Here is a 13986-nt window from a genome sequence, read left to right as displayed (position 1 = left end):
GGCCAAGGAACTCAGGAAGCAACAGTGTGCAAAACGAGTCAGGAGAGACGCACACAGCACAGATGCTCAGAGGCACAACCCCACAGGCACACCCTCACGCCCAAAATGTCAGTATTCCCAATGCTCCTTTGATTTCCGTTCAACTTCAAGATTGAAGACGTTGATTCATTCAACACTTTTACACTTATTTTTATTTTATGTGCATTGGTGTTTGGTCTACCCATGTCTGTGTAAGGGTATCTGTGTGTTACAGACAGGTGTGAGCTGCCATGGAGGTGGGGGATTTGGACCCAGGTACTCTGGAAGAGCAGCCAGTGCTCTAAACAACTGAACGAACTCTACAGCCCCTCAACAAACATTTATTAACACCTAGATACTTGTGATAGGGAAGGGGTGGGGGATGACCGTATGCGCTGCTCTTGTAACAAGGGACCGTTAAAGGCAGAATGGGACAGATATGCATAAAGAAATCTGTACAGAATGAAATCCCGAGTCTCTGGAAAACTGCTATTTCCACTTTTCATCTCTCTCGTGGCGGAACTGGAAACATGTCGATAGAGGAGCCTGGAACTTCTTCAGTCAGATAGATAGAGTGGGTCTCGCCGTGAGTTGGTCCTAGTAGGTCAGTCCTTTAAGGCAGGCAGGCCGGCGAGCCCTATTTAGCTGACAGTCTGTCCAGCTACAGACCACACCCTGGGGAGGAGGGCTGGGCTGTACGGCCCATTGTGTACTTAGCGGATCAACAGTTGGCTCCACAGACTGGGTAGCTCTCCACAAAGGTGTCCTGTTTGTACTTAGGCTACAAACGACCAAAAGGGTAAGTGAAACTTACATCTTAGTGATTCAGAATAGCGAGTATAAAATTATCACTTGTGTATTTTATTCCTAATTATTTTGTGCATTCTTAAAATCCAAATGGGGCCTGGTGTGATGCCACACTCCTTTAGTCCTTGCATTTGGGAGACTGAGGCAGGTGGATCTCTGAGCTAGAAGGCAGCCTGGTCTTCACAAGGAGTTCCAAGATAGTCATAGCTACATAACTGATCCCATCTTAAAAAAAAAAAAAAAAAAAAAAAAAATCAAATGCAAATTTATGGCTCCCTTTTAGCTCTACCAAAAAAGAAAAAGCCTAAATATTATACTAAAAACAAAAACAAAAAACCCCAATCTACTACTTTTCTTATCACCAATTCCTTATCAATAATACTCACTTAAAAAAAAAAAAAAAAAAAAACTCTGAAAAACTTTCCCAAGTTTTTGACAGAATCTGACTTATACTAAGGCATAACCTATGCCAGTCACATACTTGGTCCTTTTTAAAATAGATACAATTTACTCTACTTGCATCTCGATTGTTACCCCCTCACTTTTATCTTCCTACTCCCACCCTTCCTCCCTCCTTCTTCTGCTCTACCCCTCTCCCCTAGGCTTCTGACATGGGGGGGGGGGGAGGCTCATCTGGACAGCCTGTAGTCCCTGCTCTCCCCACAGCCACTGAGAACTGTCCATTGGCTACAACAGGGGCCTAGGTTCTCTGCACTGTCCTTGCTGGTGCATCAGTTTGTGCAGGCCCCTGGGTCCAGATGCACAGGTCTTGATGGTCTCCCTGTGAGCTCCCGACCCTCCTTCCACCCAACTCCCCAACACACACATTTGGTTCTTAACTGCTGACCTGACCCCACTAACATAAATCTACAACAAAGTTTGCCTTTAAAAATTCTACATTCCAAGAGCCCCCAAAGATTTTAAAATAAACACAATCCATACTGCAAATGTGGCACTACTGCCACCTGCTGACAGGAACTTAGAACTACAAATTTGTGCATTTCAGAGGGGGCTGTGAAACAATGAGGAGTTTGAAGTTATTCTGATAGGTGGCGAGATGCTATTTTCAAACAAGCAACAACAAAAACAAACCACTAGTGTGGCCAAAGTGGGTATGTTTTATATTGCATATAGAATCAAGAGGGACACACTACGACTTAGTGAGCTGAGTTTTTTCTAAAAGCAATTGCTATGGAAACTCCTCTACCAATGAACATTCTTAATGTAACTTCCAACATTATGTTCCACTTACTGTGCAGAATCTAGAACTGGAGGGTTCTTGATTCATTACAGCTTGTAAACTTGGCTAATGCATGAACAGTACAGTCTGTGGTTGGGAGCTGTTTTTTAACCACTCATGTACTGGACTGGGCTTAAAGCCACAGACCCTCAATATCCAGAACTTCTCTGACCATTTCCTCGGGAGCACTGGAGTCACAAGAAATCAACCTACACCACATTCAGTCAGTAATGATCTCTTAAACAAATCCAGAACATAGCAGTAGCCTTTGGGTGTACTTCTAGACTGTTCTCAGCCTTCTGAAGTGTGCTCCTTAGCATTTAAATGTGTTATCTTGTTTAGAAGTACACTTTGACACACTATCTTTTTCTCTATACCCACCCTATGGCACAAAGAAAATGTGTAATAGCTGGGCATGGTGACCCATACCTCTAATCCCACCACCCAGGAGGCAGAGGCAGGCCAGCCTGGTCTACAGCGTGAATTCCAGGATAGCCAGGGCTACAAACAGAAACCATGTATGGGAAAACCAAAAATGAGACAGACAGAAATGTAGTTTTGTGTTAACATTGTTGTGCAGTTTTGAGTTGGGCTTTAAGAACTAAAGCTGTTTTGCCTTCACACTGCAAGGATTCACTGTCAATCTGTGGTGTGTACTGTAACCAAGCTCAATTTGGAACGCCAGAATCAGAAGCCCAGGCAATACTGGACTTTATAGATCAAAAGTCCTGTCACTATTATGTCACTGTGCTGCAGCCGAGAATGTGGTCAGCTTGGTGCTCAGCTGTGATACCACTGCCTGTAGACCTCCAGCCTAACAGCTGAACAGCACCACATGCGGTTCAGTCTGGGGTCTGTAAGGGTTTCATGGACTTAATGCCCAAGCACCCAAGGTCTGAGTGTCGTAATGATGGCCCTTCAACACTTTTGGATTTTAGACCATTGCAGATTTCAGATTTTCAAAGTAGGAATGCTCAGTCGTCACTACTGTCTATAAGTTAAATCTTAGCTTCTATTTTGGTCTCCTTTTCACAAGGCCTGAATTCATGAGCTTGTAATTCAGTAATCAGGATTTCCCGTTTTTGTAGGGACATTTTCCTATCTAGTTCATCTCATGGTGTGGGAAGCTTCCAAATGAAGATAAAAAGTAGAGAAGTTGTTTCTACTCCCAGCCACCCCGGCCCCAATAAACGGAGCTGACCTGTTGCAGACATACATTTCCATGCTGGTAATGCTCTGAAACTGGTGTAATCCCAAGGACACAGCGGAATAGAACTAGCAACACAATCTACTCCTAATATGCATGATGGCTTTTCAGGGGTAAAATGAAAATCCTGTAATTTAGTTAAGGAAATTCATTCTTTAAAATGCTTTCAGACATGAAAGTCGTGGGTTTTTTGTTGTTTTGTTTTTGTTTTGAGGGCAACTAAAGTAACTTGCAGTCGATGGTAGCTCCCAACAAAAGCAGAGCCCGTAAAAATAGCTTGCCCGATAAAAATGTTCATGTTTAGTAATTTAAGACTGTATTTAAGACACTTCAGACACTCAGGGCCGCAGACCAAGTGGACCTATGTTAGAGCAGTACAAGCTCGATCTGTTCTCGCCATCACTTCAGCCCTTTATGCTCCACATACATGAGCTACCCCGGTTTGCGAATCACAACTGGCCAGGACAAAGGGAAGCAGTGTACATCAGAAAGCACAGAGCGTGCACATGCTCCTGTTTCAGTAGTAACACACTGGTAACCACTCCATTTCATGAAAGGAAAACATGAACTACGATTTGAGTAAAAAGTACTTTTATGGGGGGAAAAAAAAAGGCTGAGCGTCTTGCCTAGAAAAATCCTTTAATATCTCATGTTACCTAATACAGTAAAAGCCTTCTGAAATTCGTTGAGAATTCGGTTTGCATGGGAAATCCACCTGCCTCAGAGTGGCTAGTCATCTTTTTCATTGAACGATTTCAAGTGGCAAAATCGTTCAGAACAGAAAAATATAATATCTTCAATAGACATCTCAAGACAATAAAGTTGTATTTACAGGATGCTGTCTATAATCAGAAATCACGAAGAAGCGAAAATAAGCTATCATTTCATTGTCCTTTCTCTCAGCAGTCAGTTTTGGCTACACACTAAGGAGAGCCAAGAACCAAAGAAATATGTTCCAGGTGAAATAAATGTCCCAGAACAATATTCATAAAATAAATTTCTTTCCCCCTGAGAATCAAGTAGATCAATCATCGGATTGCATGAGACACAGACAAGCTCTACGTCTTCTATCATGTAAGGTCAAAATTCTGTAGGCATTTCTGCTCAGAAAAGCAAAATGTACAAACCATAAAAACTAAATAGCAAGACACGGTGCTTAGTACCATGGCAGAGATTTATGGTATTTGGTAAAATATACATGTGACACTTGTGGGTGAGTTTATTGCTTTTTGATGGGCTATAGCACCACTCCGAAGAATAAAAGATGGTTAGGGTTAACCAGCCTTAAATCACAATATGCATTTCTAGTAAAAGTGCTTCAGAAGGAGTGCTGTAAAGCTAAGAAACATCTGCATTCTGATTTAAGTGTTTCCAGCTTCATTCAACAGGCGAATGAGGAGAGGGGTGTTCCTGTCTTAGTAAAGTAACTTGTACTGGATTTGCTACTGTCAGTCTGATGATTCAAATATAAAACCAAGGGACTGAAGTTATTCAAACTTACAAAAAGTTAGAAGACTGTAAATTGTCATGCCAAAAACATTTCACATAGTTATTGCTTAAACAAGCAGTAGCTATACCTGTGAAAATTCCAAAATCATGATTGAGAAAATTTCTTTACTATGCTAAAGTTGATCCTAAGAGAGAGAGTAATAGGTAAGGTCTGTGTAGATACTGTCTAGTCACTGTAGAAAATAGGCTAATTTCCCTCAGAACTATTTGAAAGCTAGTATCACCACGGTAATTTCAGGATTCAGAAATAAGAAAGTAACATCACACATGCCATACAAAGTCAGCCAAATAATTGGTGATAATTCTCAGCTACTACTTTACTCAGTATAATTTGAAGCAAATTTCCTTAATCTAAGTTATGAACAGATAAACTGCTATGCAGAAGCACAAAGGCATTTAAATGTAATCTTCTATAAGAAGTAATTAAAATTTCAAAGCCAAACAATCTAGTATCCTGTATGACTTCTCTGAGACTGACTTTATCCACCAGTTTTTATTTCTACAAGCATCTGGAGTAATCAGCATTCTCCACTGCTAATCTCTGTAGGAAAATGTGACACTATCTCCCTTCAAGTACCATGACTTTCTAAAATGACTATTTCAGGAGTGGCATTTCTAAAAATAATTCTGCCCTGCATATGCATCAGTCACTTTTGGAAGCAGGCACAAGAATTCTAAGAGTGGTAAAACTTGAGAGTGCTATACAAGCTGTAGTGCAGCCTGATCTACACACCCTTGGTGGGAGGCGGGGCTGGAGGCAGGGTCATCTCATATACTGATGGCTGACTGACATGGGAAGAGAAGAGTCTTCTTACACTGTCTCAAGACATTTTACAAAGAAAAATGCCTTAATCTTGTTTTCAAGTTATAGTCATTCTCTCTCTACTTACACATATATACATAATTTTTTTTAATTAATGGGGTGATGCAGAAAGTCACAAGTGAGAAAAGGACACTAAGTTTTAATAAGGGGAACATAAGTTGTTTCCACCAGCATAAGTTCACATTACAGAACACCAGTATCGACAGCATTCTCTTGTCTATTTTTGGTACAGAAGATGGTATCTCTCTACATAACCTGGTAAGGCTTCAGTAACTAAAACATAAAACAAACAAAAAACCCAAACAAAACAAAAAACCCAGCCTATTAGTTTACAGTTTATTTTAAAAATTCTGAAAGACACTACAAGTTCTAAACTTGAGTAGTGCTACCCACACACAACCATCTGGTCAAGAACGCAATAAAAGCACGCCCTGTGGAGGGAGCTTTGCAACAGTAGAGCAGTGCAACAGGAAAAACTTATACATGGCACATTCTCTTCATATTTTGTAATGTAAAAAGTTACAAACATACCTAATCAAATAAATAATAAAAAAAAGAATTCAATGTATTTGTTAAGTATCCTAAAACCACTACATAGAATAATGGCAACTTTCACTCACAGATTATTTACATGGTAATACCCAGTGTGGGTACATTGCTACAAAACTCAGAACAGGAAGAGTAACCTTGAAATGTTTCCTGTAAAGATCTAGCAGCATGACTATCTAATGCTGAGCTATCCCACTGCTTCTGAAATGGTCCTTTTAGTCTGTGTCTTCATCCAGTTCATAATTGTCTTTATCATAAATATCTTTTACTAGAAGAACCCGTACAAGCATATTTTCCAAGGTGTTTCGGTCCAGGGAAGTAGATGTGTACCAGACAGGGCTATCTGTAGAACTAGAACATTCTGGTTGCAAATAAAAAACATCCATTCTCTGATTAAGATTCTGTGGACTTTGGAGAAAAAGAGAAAAAAGGTCAATTTCATAGAACATGACAAAATCCTCTACAACTTTACTTCTTTGAAGAATGACTACAATAACATTTTATCAGTAAACTGTTCTTGAAGTTTTTGTGATAAAGGACTGGTTCCCTCCTATAATTAAAATCCTGTATTTCATGGAATCTAAGACTCCATTAACATGCATATTATTATTTTAGTTGTTACTGTAATATGCAAATTATAATCCAAAATGCATTAGTTTAATTAATTGTGCATGTCCATTTCAGGAAAAACAAAATATGAAAAATGTGGCTTAAAATGATGAAAATAAACAACACATAAAAAGTCTTACAGCATTATACAATAGAAGAAACATTAAATACCAAGAAGACAATACCAAAAAAGGAATCCTGGCAAATAATCACCAGCACTGGAAATCCATGAAACTAAACCAAAGGTCCAGAGTAGAGCAAGAAAGCTACCCTTACGACTTGGTTAAAAACATGGCCATGCAGAGGGGACAGGCATGTTTTCACAAGCTCTGAGGGGCACCCTGGAAAGTGCACTATGGTTTAGGAAGTTGTTTACAAAGTACAGGCCACCTCTGCACTTGCTGATCATTAGAGTGCTGATTTAACCAACACTTAAAGCAGTTCCCAGTGGCTGCTGCTTTAGGCAGTGAAACACTGTAGACCCAAAAAGCCTGTGACAGTTAAAAAAAAGTTTGTGTCTCTGCTTGGCGGCAACACAACTGCTCTAACCCTCTAGTTTCAGGACAAGAGCACGCGTGCTACTTTTAGTCAAGAGTGATTTCTTAGCATGGACTAGAATCCTAAACTATATGGGCTAGGTATTTCACAATGGGACTCTAAATTATAGTTGAATATAACTTTGGAATACAGAAGTCCATTTAAGCGAGCAGAATTTTAAAAAATTATTTAAAATACCTTCACTTCTTAATAGTGCTAAACTCATACAAACATCTCTGAGAGTACCAGTTGGGATGTAGCTCAGTGGCAGAGCACTACCTAGTGCGCTTGAGGCCCCAAGTTAAACTCCCCATGCTACAAAATTTTAGTCAAATATCATTACTGTTCACCTTTTAGACAAGTAGCATTCAAACATTTTCACAGGACATCTAGAAGGGTTGGCTGTGTTTTCAATTTGTTCAAATACTGGCTCATCATCTTCATGTTTTCGTTTTCCAGTAGCAATTTTATCTTTAACAACAACAACATCAACAAAAGTAAGCCTCCTAAAACCAATCTTTTTTTCTTTCTTTCTTTTCTTTTTTTTAGACAGGGTCTCTCTGTGTAGCCTTGGCTGTCCTAGACTTGATTTGCAGACCAAGCTGGACTAAAACTCACAGCAATCCACATCTTTTTTTCTTTTTTGTGTGCATGTATGACATGTGTGAATGAGGGTGAGAAAACTTGTCGTCAGTCCTTGTCTTCCACCTCCCCAAGGCAGCGTTGCTTCTGTTTCTGCTGCGGCACTGTATGCATACTCTAGGCTAGAAGGCCTATGAGCTACCTGATGATTCTCCTGTCTTTGTCTCTCCACTCCTAACTCTCCTGTATCTGGCTTTTTATGTGGCTCCAGGAATTCCAATTCAGATGGTCAGACTTGCACAACAAATAGTTTTACCCACCGAGTTCTCCCACAGCTCCCTACAACCAATTTTGAGGTAAGACCCTTAGTGCCTGTTTTAGCAGTATAGAACTAAGTGCAGAGTTTTCTCCATAGTAGCTTTTTGTTTGTTTGTTTGTTTTGTATTTTTGAGACAGGGTTTCTCTGTGTAGCCCTGGTTGTCCTGGACTCACTTTATAGACCAGGCTGGCCTTGAACTCACAGTGGATCTGCCTACCTCTGCCTCTCTAGTGCTACGATGAAAGGCGTGCACCACCCCCAAATCCCTCGGCTTGTTTTGGTTTTGAGACAAGGTCTTTCTATGTAGCCGTGGCTGTCCTGGAGCTCGCTATGTAGACTAGGCTAGCTTGGAACTCAGAGATCCTCCTGCCTTTGACTCAGTGCTAGGATTAAAGGTGTGCACCACCACAACCGGTGCATTATCGTCTTTTGAAGTGTGCTTTGTTATAATAGAAGTTCTCCCAAAATGCTGCTCACTCTCTGGTGTCTGCAAAATTCTTTAATCTGATGCACATTAGTCACATGAACCACCGCACCCGGCTCCATGGTAGCTTTTGGTAACGTACAATTTTTCTAAGAAAAGAAATCAAGAAGCTGAGAATGTAGCTCAGTTGGTAGAGTGCTTGTCTAAATGCATGAAGCCCCAGTTTGAACCCCAGCTCAGCATAAATATAGGTTTTAGCAGTTCACACCTGTAGTCTCAGCAGACGGAGGATCTCAGATCCAGCAGTCTACACTAGAAATCCTATCTCAAAACAAAACAAACTATTACAACAAAAGATATGACATTTTTAAAGGATACAATTTGAAAGCAAAGCAAAGTGGGTCTCTAGGAGTTTGGGGCCATCCTGGTCTAGACATGGAGTCCCAGACTAGCTAACGCTACATAGTAAGACTTTATCACAAACAAAACACAGAAGAAGCTTTTGTGTTTTTATGAAAGCAATCGTCTTTAGTCTCTTAAAGAATGGTTTTGGTGGGCTTTAGTAAAAAAAATTTTGAACATTCCTACCACCGACAATTTCCACATAAAAATGCTATACTATCAGGGCCACTGACAGATTCAGAGGTTAAGCGTACTTATTGCAGAAGACCTGGATTCAGCTCCCAGCAGTGACATGGTGGCTCACAACCAGTCATACCTCCAGTTCCAGGGGATCTGACACCCTCTATGACACCTGTGGGCACTAAACATGTGTGATGCACACATAAATTCACGTAGGAAAAGCACACTCATTCCATAAAAATAAAACTTGTTTTTAAAACAAAAGTTACACTACCTTCATTGTCTGTTCCACATAAGGAAGACACCTGATAGCGAAGACATGCTTTATTTTCCATTGTTAAAGGATTTTTTTTCCAATGCCTAAACACAGTGCCAAAGGAAAGTCTTAAGTGTTGTTCCACTGTTTTCAGGCCAAAATACTTAGTGTTAAAGTAGAATAGGGTGTTCAAAAGAGCTATTGGAGAATGTGATCCTAGTTGTTTTATCCTCCAGAGATAGTCTTCTTCAACTCGAGAGAATATTGACCCTTAAATAGAGAAAACTACTTTAAAAGAAGTATAAATACCACAAGCAGTTTCAATTTTACCATCTAGAAATGAAGTGAATTTAAAACAGCCCTATGTCAATCTACTCCTCACATTAGGTCAGTGTGAATGAACCTCGGAATTGTCTACTGGCTCTTTTAACAACACACAGGTTGGGACACAGGCTAGGACACCACCACCCTAGAGTAAGGTATAGAATGCTTGGCTTTGTCCTTCAGTAGGACAAGCACATTATGATCAGAAAATAACTTAAGTCTGTGTAATTCTTGAAAACATATGATTCTCATAAATGAATAAATTTTTTTACATATGTATTATAGGTCTTAAGACATAAATGTCTAGCTTTGCACTAAATAGGTCACAGGTTTTCCAAAGTTCCTCACAAACATTACTTACTGACTGCATTTATCTGCAATGAGCTCATGCACACAAGCTCTTATAGTGTAACTTAAATTACTTCCTAAATGCATTTAACATACTTTCTGCAAAAATAACAATTCCATTATCAACTATCAATACATATTTAAAAGAGCATTACCATCTGGAAGTATGCTTGGTTGCCAACTTCGGAGTATTTTATTCAGTTCTTGCTCAAACATCTGGTATCCTGGATCAATAAATATGTTGTCCTTTCGATTACTACCACATAAGTACTACAAAAAAATTATTAAAGGAAAACCAGCTAATTATAAACCATGAATGTATTACACTTTGCATTTCTTAAGAAAAAAAAAAAGCTTTATGTTTAGAAAACCAAGCATTCTAATAAAACACAAGGCCTTGGTTATGTGTACAAGTTGAAAAAGCATAAAAATTAACCTGTTGCTTAAAATATGCAAAGCTGGAAAGTATAACAAAAAATCCTGAATATAAAACCTGGGTAAAAATCATCAGTCTGGAGCCAGAGATGGAGCAGCAAGTCAAAGCATTTGCCACGTAAAAGCCTGACAAGCCAAGTTAGGTTTTCAGAACCCACTGGCCGGGCAGGAGTGGCACACACATTTATTTAATTCCAGCCTGGTCTACAGAATGAGTTCCAGGACAGTCAAGGCTACTAAGAGAAACCCTGTCTCTGGGTGGCGGCAGAGATCGTCCTCTGACTGCCATCTGTGCAGTGTGGCACACACCTACCTTCATCATACAAACATATCACACATTACATACACGTGCTCTCATTAGTCTGTCAGACAAAATATGAGTTGTTTATACCATACATGGAAAAAACATACATTTTACAGACTAATTAATGATGAAAGGAAAACCCCGAGGAGCTGGCTGGCTGTTCTCCCCTTCCTCTGCCAATCAAGTGTGTGTACATGTTTACACTTTTGAAAATGCTGACGACCTAACCAGGGATGGTCTAACAAGGTAGAACACAGGCCTAGTGTACTTAAGAGTCTGGACTTTATTTCTAGTATAGCAGAAACCAAAACAGAACCCATCTTTTTAGCTGAAAACTAATCAATTTATAGAAGAATCCAGGGCCTTTCCGGTACGAGTTTTACTCTACACTTCACACCCATATTCCAGCCATGTTAAACATGGTTCCTGGGAAACTGCACCCTGACTCTGTCATCTAGGAATATCATTCTCCTGTTATCCCTTCTGTCTTTAAATTTTCAAAAAGGTCAATTTAAAAAGTCTTTCATGGGGTGGGGCTGGAGCTGCTGGGGCTGGAGAGCCCGTGGCCCAGCTGAGAGGACAAGTTGGTTGGGAGACCAGTTTCTTCAAGGGAAGTTTGCTTAGACCCTAGTTTGAACGTATCAGATCTCTTGGGCAGGGGCTGCTCTCTAGCGCTGCCCATCTGGAGGATAGGGTAGAGGGTAAAAAAAAAAAAAAAAAAAAAAAAAGTCTTTCATATTGGTACACATTGTGTGAGTGTGTATAAATGCACGTGGAGGCCAGAGGTGAACACTTAAGTGTCTTCCTTAAGCATGTCTCCACGTTTTTGTGAGACAGGGTGCCTCACTGAACATGGAGCTCACTTGATTGAGGAGACTGCCTGGCCAGGAAGCTGCAGGGAGCCACAGGGAGCCTATCTCACCTGCTCAGTACTAGAATTATAACCAAATACCACCAACAATACCTGGCTTCTTACATGGGCGTTGGGAACCCAAATTCAGGCCTTCATGTTTGTACTGCGAGCTCTTTAACCAACTGAGCCATCTCCTTTTACCGATATACTTGAGTAAAGTTAATTTGCTCCAAAACTGGGCTACCAATACTTAGTTATAACTATTTCAGATACTTGAGTAAAGCATGCTACAGTGGCCTCCTCTGCTTTTCTCTCTCATTGCCCATACTGGTCTTAAACTCACAACCCTCCTGCTTCCCATGTGCTGGCATGTACCACCATTCCTGGTTTATAAAGACTTTTTAAGTCAAACTGCTCAGACTCTACTTGATTATTTTGAGACAGGGCTATGTAGCCCAGGCAAGCCTGGAACTCACTATGTAGTCCCGGCTGACCTCACACTCACGTGCCTACATGCCTCAGCCTTCTATGTACTGTGGTACCACATTTCGCCCAGAGTCAAAACTTATGAGCTATGTAATTTGGACAAGCTACTACTTAACTCATCACCTCTCCTCATAAGAACAAGGCAAAAGTAAGAGTAGGTACATCTAACATTTAATATGGGTACTTAGACAATCAATCAGTAAATCAATCAGCTGTCAGTAAAGGTAATCTATCAACAGGAATATCTCAATTTCCAAAGGCCACACCAATCAATATCCAGTAAACAGAAAAAATTAAAATGAAGGATTAGCAAAATTCAAGTTCACTTCACAAATATTATAAATATATCTATATTATTTAAATAACGCAGTCTTACAGGAGGGAGTCTTAGGAGCTGGGATCAGGCTGTAAAGTGATTAAATAAAAGATTTTTATTCAACAAGGGAAAAAATAATGCAGTCTTAGAACTTAATGAATAAAAGAAAGTTGTTTATATGTATTTAGTAATTACTAAAAACTCATTTGTATAGAATTGAAATTAACGACATAGGCCATTATTTTACTATACTTAAATATAACAAACACTGTTCACAGCTTTAAAACAAAAGCTTACTACATTTCCACCTATAAAATACTCAAAGGGTAAAATCCTACAAGAAATTCTGGAATGATGTCAAGTTTTTATTTAGGAAAACTGGGGAGACAGCTCAGTGGATGAGAACCATCCTAGCAGCCTAAGGACATGACCTGAAATTCCAGCACCTACATAGAAGGCTAGGAATGGCTGTATATATCTGTAACTCAGGGGCGGAAGAATTCCTCTAAATTTGAGGTCTCTGTAGAGTTACCGCCCAACCTTGATTGCATAGTGAAGCCCTGCTTCAACAAAGAGAACAAGCTAACTGGCATATTTAAACCAGTTATCTAATTTAAATTGTATAATATCCTAGTTTTTTCTTCTTCTTGATATGGCAGCCTAAATTACTTATTATTTTGTTCTTTATGAAATAGTCTGATTCCTAACTAGACTATCCAAGAAACTACAAGGCAGAAATCAACAATAATACAAATGAAAGAGTATGCTCTTCCAACATTAAAAGAAAATTAGATGCTGGGTGGTGGTGGACGCCTTTAATCCCACCATTTAGAAGGCAGACGCAGGAGGATCTTTGTGAGTTCCAGGTCAGCCTGGTCTACAAAGTGAGTTCCAAGGCAGCTAGGGCCACATACAGAGAAACTCTGTCTTGAAAACAAAGACAGCCAGAAAGAGACAGAGAGAGACAGAGACAAAGAGAGACAATTAGAGAATGATTAACAGAATAAATCAAAAAAATTTCTAGAACTTTTTCTCCCTTTCCCACTGAACTCTAGTGTTCTGTTTCATATAGAAAAATAGTTGATCTTTACATTTGCATGGTCAAAAATAATGACAGATGAACAAGGGACATGTACAGTCACATTGCTAGTGTAAGTTGGGTATAAATACTTATACCCTGTATTTATATATAAACATCAGCAACTCTAAAGGGAACTCTGTAGCTAACAGTTTATGAATTCATTTACTTGCAACTATTAAAAAGTGTTGTTATCCCCAAATTCACAACCCTGTTAGATTCCTCACAAAGATGCATGAGGCTGGGTGTGGTGGTGCACATGCTATTCCAGCACGTGAGGGGCAGAGGCAGGTGGGTTTCTGGGAGTCCGAGGTCAGTCAGGCCTACACAGTGAGATCCTGTTAAACGGAGAAGGGGACATTTGAGTTAAGTCAATTGTT

The 13986-nt window shown here is 39.8% G+C and overlaps 1 protein-coding gene across 1 annotated transcript in view; it reads right to left on the bottom strand.

The window, feature by feature from the left end:
• Positions 1 to 3697: 3697 nt before the first annotated feature.
• Positions 3698 to 13986, bottom strand: part of Zmym2 (zinc finger MYM-type containing 2) — a 67479-nt gene continuing 57190 nt past the window's right edge. Inside the window, 4 exon segments of the mRNA XM_051160612.1 lie at positions 3698 to 6561; positions 7650 to 7770; positions 9481 to 9732; positions 10290 to 10404. Of these exon segments, the coding sequence (XP_051016569.1) occupies positions 6369 to 6561; positions 7650 to 7770; positions 9481 to 9732; positions 10290 to 10404 (681 nt within the window). The 3' untranslated portion in view covers positions 3698 to 6368.

This window comes from Acomys russatus, chromosome 18 (genome assembly GCF_903995435.1).
Source record: "Acomys russatus chromosome 18, mAcoRus1.1, whole genome shotgun sequence".
NCBI classification, from domain to species: domain Eukaryota; kingdom Metazoa; phylum Chordata; class Mammalia; order Rodentia; family Muridae; genus Acomys; species Acomys russatus.
Note: the sequence above shows the minus strand (reverse complement) of the source record. Positions and strands in the feature narration are given on the sequence as shown.